Source organism: Lotus japonicus, chromosome 3, assembly GCF_012489685.1.
Source record: "Lotus japonicus ecotype B-129 chromosome 3, LjGifu_v1.2".
NCBI classification, from domain to species: domain Eukaryota; kingdom Viridiplantae; phylum Streptophyta; class Magnoliopsida; order Fabales; family Fabaceae; genus Lotus; species Lotus japonicus.
The window spans coordinates 83,901,039-83,918,134 of NC_080043.1; the positions used below are offsets into that span (position 1 = coordinate 83,901,039).

General features: G+C 36.6%; 1 protein-coding gene across 2 annotated transcripts; it reads left to right on the forward strand.

Moving 5' to 3' along the window:
• Positions 1-312: 312 nt before the first annotated feature.
• LOC130746600 (uncharacterized) lies at positions 313-16,251 on the forward strand. Of its 2 annotated transcripts, none has more exons than XM_057599282.1 (16): positions 313-534; positions 1,087-1,698; positions 2,462-2,573; positions 2,680-2,881; positions 4,654-4,740; positions 4,814-4,873; positions 4,961-5,047; positions 5,589-5,660; positions 6,235-6,290; positions 7,151-7,236; positions 12,625-12,715; positions 12,804-12,961; positions 13,067-13,158; positions 14,238-14,318; positions 14,859-14,932; positions 15,744-16,251. In XM_057599282.1, exons 2-16 carry the CDS (start codon positions 1,164-1,166, stop codon positions 15,817-15,819), a joined length of 1,869 nt encoding a protein of 622 aa, XP_057455265.1. In that variant the 5' UTR covers positions 313-534; positions 1,087-1,163; the 3' UTR covers positions 15,820-16,251. The 2 variants fall into 2 exon arrangements, with proteins under 2 accessions (XP_057455265.1, XP_057455264.1); XM_057599281.1 differs by having other exon boundaries at positions 314-534; positions 2,444-2,573.
• The last annotated feature ends 845 nt before the right edge of the window (positions 16,252-17,096 follow it).

Consider the following 17,096-nt stretch of genomic DNA (forward strand, 5'->3'; position numbering starts at 1 on the left):
AATATACAACATACTAAACATATCCTAAATAATTTATAAAAATTAAGTTTAATACATCTGATTAAAATTCTCACAGGCTACTTAAAAAAAAATCTCACGAGCTGATGACCAAACAAAATATAAGCCACCAATGAATTATAATGTCGTGAGTACTTATTTAAAAAAAAAATTGAGCATAATCTCTATGTAAATAGAGATGATGACAAGATGCAATTTCTTAAAAAAAAAAAACAATTTAGTTTTTTTTTTAAGAAGCCCAAAAAGGGTGAAGTGAAATCAATTAGATTTACCCTATATTTGTTTGAATAAAATAACATATTTAGAGAAGAAACACCCACCTTCATAGGATGAGAATCATGTTCCTGTACACAGTGATGAATATGATCACATCAAATTCACACCATTGTCACTCATCGCATACATGATACATTCAACCTCATCACTCTTCCGTTCCCATCTTCTGCACCTTCGATTTCAAACAAACCAAATCTTTAATTCCAGAAAACTTTGAAATTCACCCCAAAACAAGCTCGGGTACGTATTCTGCTTTTCAAGTTTATTACTTTCATTCAAATTCTCAAGGTATTTGTGTTCAGCAATCAAATTCAAATTCTGGGTATTCTTCAATGTTAGTTATAATTCTTAGGTTCATTTGTTAATCTGGGGTTGAAGGAAGTTGTGAGGGATTTTGTTCAATTGCAATGTTTTTGTTTGAGCACTAGATATGACATTTGTGATTGGAATTTTGTTTGTTTATTGGTGCTTTGAATTTAATAGTACGCTACTCCACTATTCACCGCTATTGTCCGCTATAGCGCTTGAAATAGCGTTTTTTGGGCTTGCCGCTACTCTACGCTATCCGCCATTAAGAACCCTGCTTTGAATAACTGAAGGCTGGCCTGTTTTGATTTCTACTATAGTGTTAGGTTGTTTTTGTGCCTTATTTGTCTAGAGTTTATCTCACTCAATTAAGGTATATAATGTTATGAAACTGAAGTGTCTGAATTAATGTCACACATGAACTTATCCCCTTTTGTCATTATCTTGTGAATGAGTTTTGATGATTTGTTTTGTTTGTCTTGACAGAAAGCAAGACATTTTGAATTTGCAAACAGGGCTGTCGTGCTGAATGCTGCTTCCAAGTTCCAACAACTGGATTAGAGATGAATTCTGCGATGAATGATATGAATTTGATTCAGCAATCCCAGAGGCATCACTTGGTTATGAAGGAGATTGGTGACGAGATTGATTTAGAAATTGGACCTGGGGAAGAAGATCCTTCATTTGGTAATGCTACTCTAATCAGTGTGCCGATGCAAGAATCTTCCACAGAAGATCATGGGGAAAACAAGCAGATGGTAGTGGCTCCTCATCTTCTTAATGATACTCAAGATATGTCTGCAACCCAGCCAGGGAAAAGAAAGAAAAAGGTTGTTAAAAGATGGAGAGAGGAATGGGCAGACACCTATAAATGGGCTTTCTTGGATGTGAGAGATGGGACACCAAGGATTTTCTGCTCTGTCTGCAAAGAGTATGGCCGGAGGCATAGAAGAAACCCTTATGGGAATGAGGGGAGTCGTAACATGCAGATGAGTGCCTTGGAAGAGCACAATAATAGTCTGCTTCACAAAGAGGCCGTCCGTCTTCAAACGGCCTCTAAAGATAAAATTATGGTCGAGAAGCCCATCTATGTAAAAGGTTAGACACCTCAGCATGCTATGATAACTGTGCATTGAAAATGTTGATGGTCATATACTGAGTTATTGAATACAGAACAGAAACTGTGATCTTCCACCATACTATTTTAATTAGTGGTCATAAGTTAATAAAAAAAATTATTGTTAGTTGTCTTGAAATGCTACAAAAGATGCAAATAATCAATTATATGGGATAATAGGAAAATACTGCACTGGTGTGCTGGTGTATTCAATATTTCAACGGATCCTTTGAGTTCTATCTAAAAATCATATTATTATAAATATGAATGTAACTGTAAAGTTATGCAGCTTCTTTTGGCAATATCAGAGCATTGTACAACATACAGCCATTTTTCCTTCTCCTCTTACACTTTACTTGTTCCTCCTTTGTTTAATGGTCAATTTGCATAACTTAGTTTCCGTACATACTTTCAAAAACTTGGTTTCTGCTGCTGTCTTGTATAATATTAATTTTCTATCTAGTTTATTGTCATTTCTAAAGTCTCAAGTCAAGGTGCATCTTAAAATCTCAGGCTTCAGATAATCATCACTCTGGCTAATTACAGCTCATCTCCTGCTCTGTCTGATAGAATTTCTGTTTCACACTTAACATAACCAACTTTTAAAAATGTGTAAATTTTAGTTATCTATAAACTATTTAATTATGTGGAAATGATAAGAAGTCCCCTATTTGTTCTTATGAATTACATTCTTGTGACTGTTGTCTGACAATTCTATAATTGAAGATGTTATGTCAAAAACAGCGGGATCAATTCTTGAAGCTACACTAAAAAGGGATCCTCATGAGGTTGAGTTCATTCAGGCAATCCAGCAGGCAGTTCAATCTCTTGAAAGAGTCATAGCGAAAAATTCTCAGTGAGTTATGTTAAAATGGTTATAAACTTATATATTTATTTATCTACAAATGACAAAACTACTGATTTATTATTGGATGCATCTCATTAATATTCTCATATTTCAGTTATATTAACATCATGGAGCGCTTGTTGGAACCTGAACGAATGATTGTTTTTCGAGTTCCATGGGTGGATGATAGGGGTGAGACACATGTTAATCGGGGGTTTCGGGTACAATTTAACCAGTCAACGGGTCCATGTAGAGGTGGCATTCGTTTTCATCCGTCAATGAATTTAAGTATTGCCAAATTTCTTGGTTTTGAGCAGGTATTATGATTATGTTTGGTGTAAATGTATTACTTTTTCTCCTACAACTGTTGACTTTTACTCTTTCAAAAGTGCTGCATTTGTGAGAGTCCCCCCCCCGTGTAAAAAGATACATTGCTTCTTTTTTTACTTATTGTCACCTGAATGGTAGAATCTGAGTAAAATAACATTTTATTCCTTAAAAGAAATAAGGTCGGTTAATTTCAGCCCTGAAAGCCCTCCTGAATTGCGTTCTTTTAATCGTTTAGGGACTCCATCTTTCAAGGGACTAAAGTGACCGGCCTCATCTTCCAGGGAAGAAAATGATGGTTTACTTGGTAGAATCCCCTACCTTCATTTATTAATTTTTTTTTTCTGTCAATGTTATTGTTATGTCCCTTTTAGGGCTGTATTGTAGGAGTCTGTTTCTCTGTTTTTCTGAAGAGGATAAACACAGGAACAGATGTTGGGAACGAAAATATCAATAAGGGAGAGTGGATGGTCTATATACAAGGAAGAAGAAAGCTACGTGAGTGGCTGTTATTAATTTTCAAGGAAGTTTAAAGTTAGTTAGTGCAATAGTTATAAATAGTAGTTCATTCTGTTAATGAAGGGGTTCTTGAGCATTCTTTTAAATTGTTTCTCAGAGTGTAATTCCCCTTGTTTAGAAGGACTTCCCTTCTTGTTTCCATAATACTGAGATTCTTTTTTCCTAAGGCTGTGATATATCTGTTCCCAAGCTCTCTTTCTGTTGGCTAATCCCATAACAATAAGTCCATAACTAAGATGTGAGGATAAATACCCAAGAACATATGCTTGCACATGAACGTATCGTGCATATAGAATTGAACAAGTGGCTGACAAGTAAAAAACAGATGAGAGAGATAATAAGTGCCAAAATATTATTAAAAATAAAACAGTGAGAGTATAAAATAAAAGGAAAAGGGGGGCCAGAGTTGGAGTGCTTCCAATTCAAAATACTCTCTTAGGGTGGCTTTTGGGATGTGGATATATTAGGACATATGTTTAAGATGCGCAGCTACTAATTATACCAAAACAAGTCACATCTGTCTGTTTGCTTATATGTATTTGACATACATTCTCACATGCATACTGTGCATCTATATATAAGCTTGATATGCAAAACTTTCAAAATTCATTTATTCCTATCATGGTAAAAATGTGAAACTCAATATTCAGTACCATATTACTAAAAATTTCCTAATACTAATCATATTGAGATCTTTGAAATATTTCTAGTATGTGTAGATCTTGAGCGGTCTGCTTTACATAGAGAACTATAACAGTTAGAGTAATGCATAGAGTACTCGCTGATACACGGTGGTTAGTTAGGAAGCTAGTTAGGTCTGGCAGCTGTAAAGCTGTAACAGAATTGTATGTGTACTGATCAGTTATGACAGAACCGTTGCTCATAGCTTACTATATAGTATATAGCACATTATAATTGTATATATAACTCAGTTGTACATTTCAGGTAATAAAGAAAAACAATCAGTTGACTGAAAAATATCTCTTGATTTTCATTGTCATTGTCTCATTTTCCCACACTTTCTCATCAGTTCCTTCTCAAACAATAGTAATTGAGACAATAAACCTGCATTAACTCAAATTAATAATTATTTTTCAATAATGTCTTGAGTTTGGTTGAGTAATGATATATCTTTATTTGTTGATATTTGACAAATATATTGAGGATCACGTATCAACAGAAGTTTAGAATCTAAGCTGCATTTATGTATTGGAGTAATTTATAAAAACTTACTTCTTTGCAGACTTTAAAGAATGCCCTATCACCTTACAAATTAGGAGGAGCAGCTGGTGGAAGTGATTTTGATCCAAAAGGAAAAAGTGATAATGAGGTGATATTGTCAGCTTAATATCTATAATCAAGTAGTTTTATAATTACTGAATGTTACTTTGATATACTTGCAGATTATGCGATTTTGCCAGAGTTTCATGAGTGAAATATATAGATACCTGGGTCCTGACAAGGTAACTGAAAGAAACCTTTATCTCTATCTCCTAATCTATTTACATTCAGGGCATATTTGACATATTCTTGCAATGGATGTATATCAGGACCGTCTATCAGAGGAAATGGGTGTTGGTACTCGAGAAATGGGGTATCTTTTGGGACAATATAGACGTGTAGCTGGTCTTGTTCAGGTAATCCTAACATTCTTAAATCCTGACTAACTATTTGGTGGAATTATAATTTTATTTTATTTTGTCTTTCTCTTATCTGTTTGCCTCTTGTACTTTAATCCCTCCGATCTGAAAACTACTTGTTTTCTACGCATTATATAGAAACATCATTAAAATAAAGCCTCATTGCCCGCAAAAAGGAATTATTTATGCACAACCTTGGAGACATCATACATTTGCAAACCTAGGTTGGCATTATTTTGTCTACATATTTTGTAATTTTGGCTTTTGCTTTAGCTTATCTCTTTTGAAGTTGGTTGCTGTAGATTTTATTTCCTTTTCCCTATTTTTTACTTGCCTTTATGTGCTTCGATAATTGCTTTACTCTGTACAAATTAATGTGCATATTCTGCTCTATGTGCATCTTGTATATTGCAGTGTGTAACATATCTAATCAGTTTAGGTCATGGCATTTTGAGATGCCAATTATATTGGCATTCATGGAAAACTAGAGTCCTTTTTTCTGTTGGGTATTTTTCACATGCACGTCTTACTTATGCAGGGAGGTTTTACAGGGCAAAGAACATTGTGGTCTGGCTCCAGTCTTCGACCTGAAGCTACTGGCTATGGGCTGGTAATTTCAACTTTTAATTTTCACTCTCTATTGATGTATGGTATGATGTGAAAATGAGTGTCTGTGTTTAAAATGTACTCCATGCTTGTCTTCCACTTTTTTTTTATGCTGGGTCTTTCTCAACAAGATATCCTTTAATGACAGAGATCCTCTCAGTTTCCTGTGCATGCCCCCTTTTTTAATATAAAATAATATCAATCTCTAAGTATTATTGCTTGCATTTCATATATGTGAACATCAACCAAGTGGGTTGGTGTAGTGGTTCAGCACTTCATCCTTTAAGCAAGTGGTTGGGGGTTCGAATCCCAACTCTTGCGAATAGAAAAAACTCATTGGCCAGCCCCCTACCGCTTAGTGCGCTGACCGTGGGGCGAGGGATTAGTCTCACAGCTGTCGGCTGTGGGGATACCTTGGTCAAGACCAAAAAAATATATGTGAACATCTCATTTCAGAATAAAGAGCATATGGCATGCATGCCCATTCTGACCATGAATATCATCACAAAAAGTTTTCTCTGCATCTCTTGTTTCTATTTCAAGTTATTAAAATTAACAAGCTTTTCATGCATCTGCAGGTTTTCTTTGCCCAACTCATGCTTGCTGACATGAATAAAGAACTCAAAGGATTAAGGTTTCTTTTTTAACTTGGACCATTTTATAAAGATTATTGCTACATTTCTGACCCTCCTTTTTGTTATTTTTAAGTATCCCTATGAGATTTGAAGCTTCCTCTAACTCATAAGTTGTCTTGAATTTATAATTCCATTAATATTTGACTCTTGGAAGTTCCTATTTTTCAACAATTTCCCTTATTAATTATTTTAGATTTTAGATTCTTTTTTAAACCTTTATCTAGTGTGAAATTTGTTGCCACACACTCATGATGATAGACCTATTAATAAGGTGTATGTGAGGAAAAATGGGGGAGCAGCAAGGGATCACACCTCTAAGTAGGTCTTAGCAAGGGATCACACCTCTAAGTAAGGTCTTAACTGTGAAAACTAACTCATGGGAACATGCAACCAACCCTTACAATGCCTTTCCTCAATTCCACCTTGAGGACAAGGGGGCTCTTTTAAAAAATAATAATAATAATAATAAGTGGAGGCTAAAGGTTATATGAACCTCCTATTGAGGTGTGTGTGAGGAAAAACGAGGGGAGCAGCAGGATACCACACCCGAGTAGGTCGTTACTATGTTTTGGTACTTGCTGGGAGTGGGGTTGAATAGGAGGATGAGTTGATTGGCAGGGGAAGCGGGGGGTATCCGATTTGTCTCTGGGTCTTTGTGATTCTGAGGTGATCATTGGTCTCCGGAATACCAGTGAGATTGTGTGATCTTTGTTGAGCCTTTTACGTTTTATCATCTTCCTAATCTCTCACTGGTGCCAGATAGGAAATTGAGTCAGTAATAAAGATTCCTTATTTTGTCCCTAATTTGATTTATTTCTACCATATCCTGGAATACTCTTCTAATTATTATTTGCTGCAGATGTGTAGTGAGTGGTTCTGGAAAGATCGCAATATATGTTCTAGAGAAGCTGATTGCCTATGGTGCTGTTCCCATTTCAGTATCAGGTAATTTTGGTTTTTTATCAATTGGAGGGGTATTGCATTTGCTAGGATGCTTTGTGTATTCATTTGTTCTAACAAGAGTGAAAGCTGTGCTTCATTACGTATGTCAATTTCACTCAATAATATTAATCACCATTAACAATAGGGGGGATGGGTAGCTCACATGGTTGAGCTAAGGGTTGATGCAGCGGAAGTCGTACTAGGATTGCAAGCGCAAATCCTAAAAGAAAAGGTTTCTGGAATCCACCAGAAAGTAAGGGTTAGCAAGCACTGAACCCTAAAAAGATAACTCTGGAATCCACCAGTAAAGAGAGAAAAATCTCAAATTTGATTATCAATAATAAACTGAATAGGCTATTGCCTTACACGTGCTTAAATAGAGAAATAGGAAAACCCTAATGAAACTAAAAATAATGAAAATCCTAACTAAAAGATCCTAAACTCAATTAGAAAGTAATTAAAAATAACAAATCCTAACAAATTGATCCTAAACTTAATTAAAAACAGAATAGATTCGGAATGATCCTAAATATATTTAAAAATACTAAAAATAATAAATTCATAATTAATTTGCTCCTGCATCAGGCTCCTCTTCTTGTGAAGAACTCGACCCCGAGTTCTAACGTAACAAAAAAAAACAAAGGAGGCCTCTGTTCGGAACTCATGAACGACATTAAGAATGCCAGGGTCAAATACCCAAATTTGTGTAGAACTATCTGATGTCCGCATGAATGCGTCACAACCAAGTGCCTCTGATGTCTTTACATTCTCCTCTTCTTCCAAAGAACTTGACCACAAGTTCTCTTCTAAATAAAAGGCTTCAATATGCAAACCAACCAAACGAACAACACCATTACTACAACTTCGAACTATTTTTTCATCATCTCCTTCAACAAATATCTCATGAGCACCATCACTATCTTTAAGCAATTCTAACCTCTCCAGTTTCTCCAAAATAACATTGGGGGCTTTTGAATTATAGGGGATAATGCTTTGTACTCCTGTAGGAAGCGGAGTTGAAGATTTGAATGTAAGAAACTCTGAGGACTTCATGTGGCCAAAGTTTTCATCTTTTGTAACGTCTACTTCCCTTGGTTTCTGCGCAGATGGTACCAAATCATCCACCAACATTTTTGCCTCATCTTCCATGTCAACAATAGAGGATGGCGCAAATGAAATTTGAGAATCTGATTCCGAAGAAGTTGCGTACATAGGTCTTGCAGATGGACATGAATTTGAAATAGGTTTTGGTAGGGGTTGTGGCAAGGAAATTGGATTTGCAGTCGGTGATATGTTGGGGTAAGGATTGATAAGGTTGGATGTAGCAGGTTGGGGGTGTGGAGTTTCGGTGGTTTTAGAGGTTGGGTACTGAACTTGGTAATAAGGATGAGATACGGATGGTGAATGCAAAGATTGGGAAGGTAAAGATATAGCGGAACGATTGTTGTTGTTGTCGCGCGGAAACCTATGTGGTTTCCCTCTCCTGTCTCGTCGCCGGTTACCGTTGTTGGTATTGTTGATCTGCGTCGTTAAAGCCGCCGTGAACGTCGCCATATGTTGTATCATCTGTTGTGTCATATGTTGCGTAATAGCAGTTAGGGCCGCGGTAAGAGCCACGGTAACATCCTTCAGGTCTGCTTTGGTCATTGGTTGATCTTCCATGGTTGATCAAGCAAAGAAAAGAGACAGGAGAAAGCCTGCTCTGATGCCACTTGATACAGCGGAAGTCGTACTAGGATTGCAAGCGCAAATCCTAAAAGAAAAGGTTTCTGGAATCCACCAGAAAGTAAGGGTTAGCAAGCACTGAACCCTAAAAAGATAACTCTGGAATCCACCAGTAAAGAGAGAAAAATCTCAAATTTGATTATCAATAATAAACTGAATAGGCTATTGCCTTACACGTGCTTAAATAGAGAAATAGGAAAACCCTAATGAAACTAAAAATAATGAAAATCCTAACTAAAAGATCCTAAACTCAATTAGAAAGTAATTAAAAATAACAAATCCTAACAAATTGATCCTAAACTTAATTAAAAACAGAATAGATTCGGAATGATCCTAAATATATTTAAAAATACTAAAAATAATAAATTCATAATTAATTTGCTCCTGCATCAGGCTCCTCTTCTTGTGAAGAACTCGACCCCGAGTTCTAACGTAACAAAAAAAAACAAAGGAGGCCTCTGTTCGGAACTCATGAACGACATTAAGAATGCCAGGGTCAAATACCCAAATTTGTGTAGAACTATCTGATGTCCGCATGAATGCGTCACAACCAAGTGCCTCTGATGTCTTTACATTCTCCTCTTCTTCCAAAGAACTTGACCACAAGTTCTCTTCTAAATAAAAGGCTTCAATATGCAAACCAACCAAACGAACAACACCATTACTACAACTTCGAACTATTTTTTCATCATCTCCTTCAACAAATATCTCATGAGCACCATCACTATCTTTAAGCAATTCTAACCTCTCCAGTTTCTCCAAAATAACATTGGGGGCTTTTGAATTATAGGGGATAATGCTTTGTACTCCTGTAGGAAGCGGAGTTGAAGATTTGAATGTAAGAAACTCTGAGGACTTCATGTGGCCAAAGTTTTCATCTTTTGTAACGTCTACTTCCCTTGGTTTCTGCGCAGATGGTACCAAATCATCCACCAACATTTTTGCCTCATCTTCCATGTCAACAATAGAGGATGGCGCAAATGAAATTTGAGAATCTGATTCCGAAGAAGTTGCGTACATAGGTCTTGCAGATGGACATGAATTTGAAATAGGTTTTGGTAGGGGTTGTGGCAAGGAAATTGGATTTGCAGTCGGTGATATGTTGGGGTAAGGATTGATAAGGTTGGATGTAGCAGGTTGGGGGTGTGGAGTTTCGGTGGTTTTAGAGGTTGGGTACTGAACTTGGTAATAAGGATGAGATACGGATGGTGAATGCAAAGATTGGGAAGGTAAAGATATAGCGGAACGATTGTTGTTGTTGTCGCGCGGAAACCTATGTGGTTTCCCTCTCCTGTCTCGTCGCCGGTTACCGTTGTTGGTATTGTTGATCTGCGTCGTTAAAGCCGCCGTGAACGTCGCCATATGTTGTATCATCTGTTGTGTCATATGTTGCGTAATAGCAGTTAGGGCCGCGGTAAGAGCCACGGTAACATCCTTCAGGTCTGCTTTGGTCATTGGTTGATCTTCCATGGTTGATCAAGCAAAGAAAAGAGACAGGAGAAAGCCTGCTCTGATGCCACTTGATACAGCGGAAGTCGTACTAGGATTGCAAGCGCAAATCCTAAAAGAAAAGGTTTCTGGAATCCACCAGAAAGTAAGGGTTAGCAAGCACTGAACCCTAAAAAGATAACTCTGGAATCCACCAGTAAAGAGAGAAAAATCTCAAATTTGATTATCAATAATAAACTGAATAGGCTATTGCCTTACACGTGCTTAAATAGAGAAATAGGAAAACCCTAATGAAACTAAAAATAATGAAAATCCTAACTAAAAGATCCTAAACTCAATTAGAAAGTAATTAAAAATAACAAATCCTAACAAATTGATCCTAAACTTAATTAAAAACAGAATAGATTCGGAATGATCCTAAATATATTTAAAAATACTAAAAATAATAAATTCATAATTAATTTGCTCCTGCATCAGGCTCCTCTTCTTGTGAAGAACTCGACCCCGAGTTCTAACGTAACAAAAAAAAACAAAGGAGGCCTCTGTTCGGAACTCATGAACGACATTAAGAATGCCAGGGTCAAATACCCAAATTTGTGTAGAACTATCTGATGTCCGCATGAATGCGTCACAACCAAGTGCCTCTGATGTCTTTACATTCTCCTCTTCTTCCAAAGAACTTGACCACAAGTTCTCTTCTAAATAAAAGGCTTCAATATGCAAACCAACCAAACGAACAACACCATTACTACAACTTCGAACTATTTTTTCATCATCTCCTTCAACAAATATCTCATGAGCACCATCACTATCTTTAAGCAATTCTAACCTCTCCAGTTTCTCCAAAATAACATTGGGGGCTTTTGAATTATAGGGGATAATGCTTTGTACTCCTGTAGGAAGCGGAGTTGAAGATTTGAATGTAAGAAACTCTGAGGACTTCATGTGGCCAAAGTTTTCATCTTTTGTAACGTCTACTTCCCTTGGTTTCTGCGCAGATGGTACCAAATCATCCACCAACATTTTTGCCTCATCTTCCATGTCAACAATAGAGGATGGCGCAAATGAAATTTGAGAATCTGATTCCGAAGAAGTTGCGTACATAGGTCTTGCAGATGGACATGAATTTGAAATAGGTTTTGGTAGGGGTTGTGGCAAGGAAATTGGATTTGCAGTCGGTGATATGTTGGGGTAAGGATTGATAAGGTTGGATGTAGCAGGTTGGGGGTGTGGAGTTTCGGTGGTTTTAGAGGTTGGGTACTGAACTTGGTAATAAGGATGAGATACGGATGGTGAATGCAAAGATTGGGAAGGTAAAGATATAGCGGAACGATTGTTGTTGTTGTCGCGCGGAAACCTATGTGGTTTCCCTCTCCTGTCTCGTCGCCGGTTACCGTTGTTGGTATTGTTGATCTGCGTCGTTAAAGCCGCCGTGAACGTCGCCATATGTTGTATCATCTGTTGTGTCATATGTTGCGTAATAGCAGTTAGGGCCGCGGTAAGAGCCACGGTAACATCCTTCAGGTCTGCTTTGGTCATTGGTTGATCTTCCATGGTTGATCAAGCAAAGAAAAGAGACAGGAGAAAGCCTGCTCTGATGCCACTTGATACAGCGGAAGTCGTACTAGGATTGCAAGCGCAAATCCTAAAAGAAAAGGTTTCTGGAATCCACCAGAAAGTAAGGGTTAGCAAGCACTGAACCCTAAAAAGATAACTCTGGAATCCACCAGTAAAGAGAGAAAAATCTCAAATTTGATTATCAATAATAAACTGAATAGGCTATTGCCTTACACGTGCTTAAATAGAGAAATAGGAAAACCCTAATGAAACTAAAAATAATGAAAATCCTAACTAAAAGATCCTAAACTCAATTAGAAAGTAATTAAAAATAACAAATCCTAACAAATTGATCCTAAACTTAATTAAAAACAGAATAGATTCGGAATGATCCTAAATATATTTAAAAATACTAAAAATAATAAATTCATAATTAATTTGCTCCTGCATCAAGGGTAATTGTAGGTGAAGGGCCAGGGTTCGAACCCTGAGGAGGGATAATTTCTACTAATTTACTAACAACTAACATTTGCCTATAAAAAAAATCACCATTAACAATATTAGTGATTAAATACAGTATTCAAATAATATTTTGAGTTCCTTATTGTACCCAGATCTTTTTCATAGAATGTGCATTATTTTAACTAAAGCATTTACCAGATTCTAGGGGATATTTGGTTGATGAGGATGGATTTGATTACTTGAAAGTATCATTGTTGAGAGACATCAAAGCTCAACAGAGAAGTCTGCGGTTTGTATCACTTCTGTCACTCGTTTATGTTTCGTGCCCGCAATTATATTTAATGATATGGTCCTTGTTCCTAAATTGACATATGTAGAGACTATTCAAAGACCTATGCTCGGTCCAAGTATTATGATGAAGCAAAACCCTGGAGTGAAAGGTGTGATCTTGCATTTGCTTGTGCTTCACAGAATGAAATCGATCAATCTGATGCCATTAATTTGGTTAATTCAGGTTGTTGTATACTAGTAGAAGGTAGCTGTTCTGGGATGCGTTATGTATTTGGTTTTTTTTCTCTTTTCTTTCTACTGGAAATTCTAAATTACTAATGGAAATTCCTTTTTACTATTTGCACCCTAGGTTCAAACATGCCTTGTACCCCTGATGCAGTTCAAGTTCTGCGGAAGGCTAATGTTCTCATTGCTCCTGCAATGGCTGCTGGTGCTGGAGGGGTAGGATGTTTACTTTGTTTTTCCTATGTATATTGCACACATTCCCACCATGACAAAAACAAAGACAAATTAATGATCGTTGTTGTGGTGTACAACTACTCACCTTCAATTCTAATTCTAATACTTCCATCATGACGATAAATCCATCCACCTTAACTGAGAGTTTTTATGCAAAGTTAGTTCTGCATAATATTTAATTGTTTATTTTGCTCCATTTGGCACGGAGAGGAGAAACAGGAAAGGAGATGTAGTTTTCTAGTTCAGGTTCCTTGTGTAGGAATTTACATCTTTTTCCTCTGCTTCAGTTGCCCCCCCCCCCCCCCCACAAACTTCTACCATAGCATGATAAGTTTAATAAATACTTCCCTGTTTGTTGTGGATTAAACCTTCATTAGATGTAAAGTTTTAGCGGGTGCTTGTAAAATTGATGAGCACAAGCCTTGGGATAATGATAAGTTTCTTGTGACTGATGGTCAAGGATTCCAGTCATGGAAACAGCCCACGAGAGGGAGTTTGTGTGCATCTGACCTTCTTCAGACCTCACAATGGTGAGAGCCTTGTCCATGGCCTGCCCTTTTAGACTGGTTATGGTAATACCATCATCAGCCTTCTTAGAATTCGCCAATTCGGGTTAGGCCTAACTCTACCCTGAAAGCTAGCTTAGGGGTGAGGGTTGCTCTGCTCTTTATAAACACTTATTTGGCCATATATCTAGTCAATGCGAGACTTCTCAACTAACCTGAAGGTTTTGTTTGATGATGTTTAATTGATTGCTAATTTTGATTCATTGGGTTAGCACTCCATAGAAGGCTATTGATCTTTTGTGCAATTCACTAGTGGAGTACTACTTATGCAATCAAAGTAACAAGTTAATCGAACTATAGGAGCTCTAGTTAAGTGTGCCTGAATAGGCTTATTTAAACACTTACCATTTAACCACACAAATCCTCATATTGGAACTGATCATAACCTTCTGTCAGATTGATTAGCATTGTTTAACTGATCTTCTTTTCAGCTTATGGCTTAGACATGACATTTGAATGGGCCTTTCTTTACTCTTTTGCTCTCCTTGCTTGCAGGTTGTGGCTGGAGAGCTTGAATTGAACCATGACTGCAGTTTGATGCACTGGTCACCAGAGGACTTTGAATCTAAATTGCAGGTAGCTCTTTTGAAATTAATTGTTCTTACAAATCATATAGTTTGCCTTTAAGAGTTGTAACGGTTAGGTTTGTGAGCTGTCACCATTGGGTGTTGCTTTTCTTTTTTTACCTTTTTCCTATTCAAATTGAATGAAACTCATATGATTCCATGTTTTTATTTGAAGAATAAATTGTACAATTTCCATAAACTAAATTATTTCCACGTTATTTTGAGTAACAGAGGCCTAGGTTTCCTTTGGATCCCAATTCCAATATGATCCCCATGGTATGCCTTATTAGCCCATACTCCCCTTGAAAACCTAGACTATTCATATGATAACCCAAAAAAAACTAATTGTTGAAAAAATTGAGCTCTGTAATAATTGTTTCTTTCATTCATATTTATATATTTTATTTCAGCAAAATCAAACTACTTATTTAAAAAAATCGTGTTCTTGCTTTTACCAGTAATTTGTATGATTTCTTGAGATGTTATGACTGTGTATGGGGTGGGGATCATCAGCTTCATATTGTTTAGTATCAACTTCTGTTTTGGGCAGGTAGCAATGAAACAGACTTATGACAGAGCTATAAAAGCTTCAACCGATTTTGGTTATCCTAAAGAAAGCCCTGAGTAAGTTCTTTTCTCAGTAACAACAACACGGATGAGAGCTACTGAATTTTACTACTTTACTTTCCAAAATTAATGCTCTCTGAGTAGGCATCCTATTTGCTTAGTTCTCCTCTTCTCCCTCTTTCAATTTACTTTCCTCGCGCAGAATATGATTTATGGTTTCCCTCTGAATATCTGACTTCATGTTACAAAGGAGTGATTAGTGATCTTGATTCTTGAATTCATGATTGAGAACCTTATGAACAATAGCAATTGAATCTTACTTTAATTTTCTTATAAGGATATTCATTAGCTATATACTGGGTTACAAAGGAGTGACAAGGTTTATTTATCTATTAATGAGATGACATTTCTGATACACAATGTATAACTTTTTTATCCAAAAGAAAATAAAGGCATTCTTGAATAACTATTCATTACAAACCCTGCTTCCAAGTTCTAAATCCTGTATAATAACATTTCAAGTGGAAAATCTTCATTTCCTCCACAATTTTTTACTAACCCTAATTTTGTGCCACATGTTCCTTGTGATACCGAAATAAATAGATTAAGACCTGGGAAATAATCATGATTTCTTGATTGCAATATTGCCCCTTTCCAATTTGTATATGGTAAGGCATTTGCGATTACCATGTTTGTAATAAATTCTTTTTGAAGAAAGATTCTTTTAATTAGATAGTTATTTGCCTGATATTTTTAGTAGCTTTTCCTAATCATATTCTATTCTGTTGTAGAATTTATTCCCCTGCAGTGGATTTGTTTGAATGATCCTTCTCCTACCCTAGTTAATATTTGTATGATTTCATGTCAGGGCTCTGGCACATGGAGCAGTCATCTCTGCCTTTCTAACTATTGCTCAAGCCATGACTGATCAAGGTTGTGTATAGATATTGATGTTGCAAAATTTTGAAGACATCATAATATGCTGATTTTTATCACTAAGGTGGGAAATCTACAAGCGCTTAATAGATGCAAGCTGGGGACTAATTAATGCTATACTGCAGGGTCGATGATAGGATGTCACTGTTGAGGAAACACATTTCTTTGTAAAATCTGTAATATAAATATTGACTTAGAAAAGGAAAGTTTTAGAGAGCAAATTTTAGTTATTTAACAGAAGAATGTATGTGGATTATTGCCAAGAAAAAGGGGCAATTGTCCTTGGCCTATTTATCCCAGCTTGATGCCAGTTCCAAACTTGAGAATGATTTGGATGTTGAGATTAGAAATTAAAATGTTAGCATTGGGTATGCTCATTGTTCAAATCCCTTCTGGAGTTCCGATATATAATGGCTATATATCACTTTATGTTTTTTCTAGTTGGAAGACTCTTAATATATTTATAATTGAGTTTAGTTACACAAATATCAAATTAGAATAAATTTGAATTTAAAAATATTTAAAATGGAAAATAGAGTGATGTGATTAGATGCATGTGAAAGCCGAGCTTAGCCACGCAAGCTTGTAACCCAAGTGGGGCACCAAGGTGATGGAACATGGCTCTGGTTTCGTTCGGCTGGGCTGTTAGTTGCAATATGCGGCCTGCCCGCTCCAAGTTGAGAGCTGGGCCATGGGGCTTGAGCGAAGGCTCTAGCTTCCTGGTTCCTAAACTGGAGGGCACGGCGGCAGGCTGGTTTCACAGAGCAACGATCACCTCCGGCTCCTGACAGTGGAGGGATAACGGGCCGCTGCACTCTCATCCCACAATGCCTAGTGAGCCTACCATCATTTTTTTAAAAAATTGTACCAAAAAAAAAAGATGCATGTGAAAAAAAAAATCAAATTGTGAATACATTAAATCCATTTTTAAAAAATTGTGAGTGCATATTTATTAAATCCTTTATAATTCTTACGATAACTTTGTGGTATGCTCAGGCTAGCATGTCTTTGTATTGAGCTTTTCTGGAATGGTGCCGTAACCAATATGGCTAGTTAAGATAACAAGTTGCCCACTATTAATAACTTTTTGTAAAATGTTTGTAGGAATGTTCATGTCATCCAACAACTCGTATTTTGCTTCTTTTTAAGTTTCATTTTCAAGCTTATACTCGTGTCCATTGAAACACTTTGAATAATTGTTTCCCTTCGGTTTTGAACTTTCTCTCCAATGGTTTCCCTATTTCCTTCTCAGGTCTCTTTTAGTAGCGATTTTTCCACATTGAAT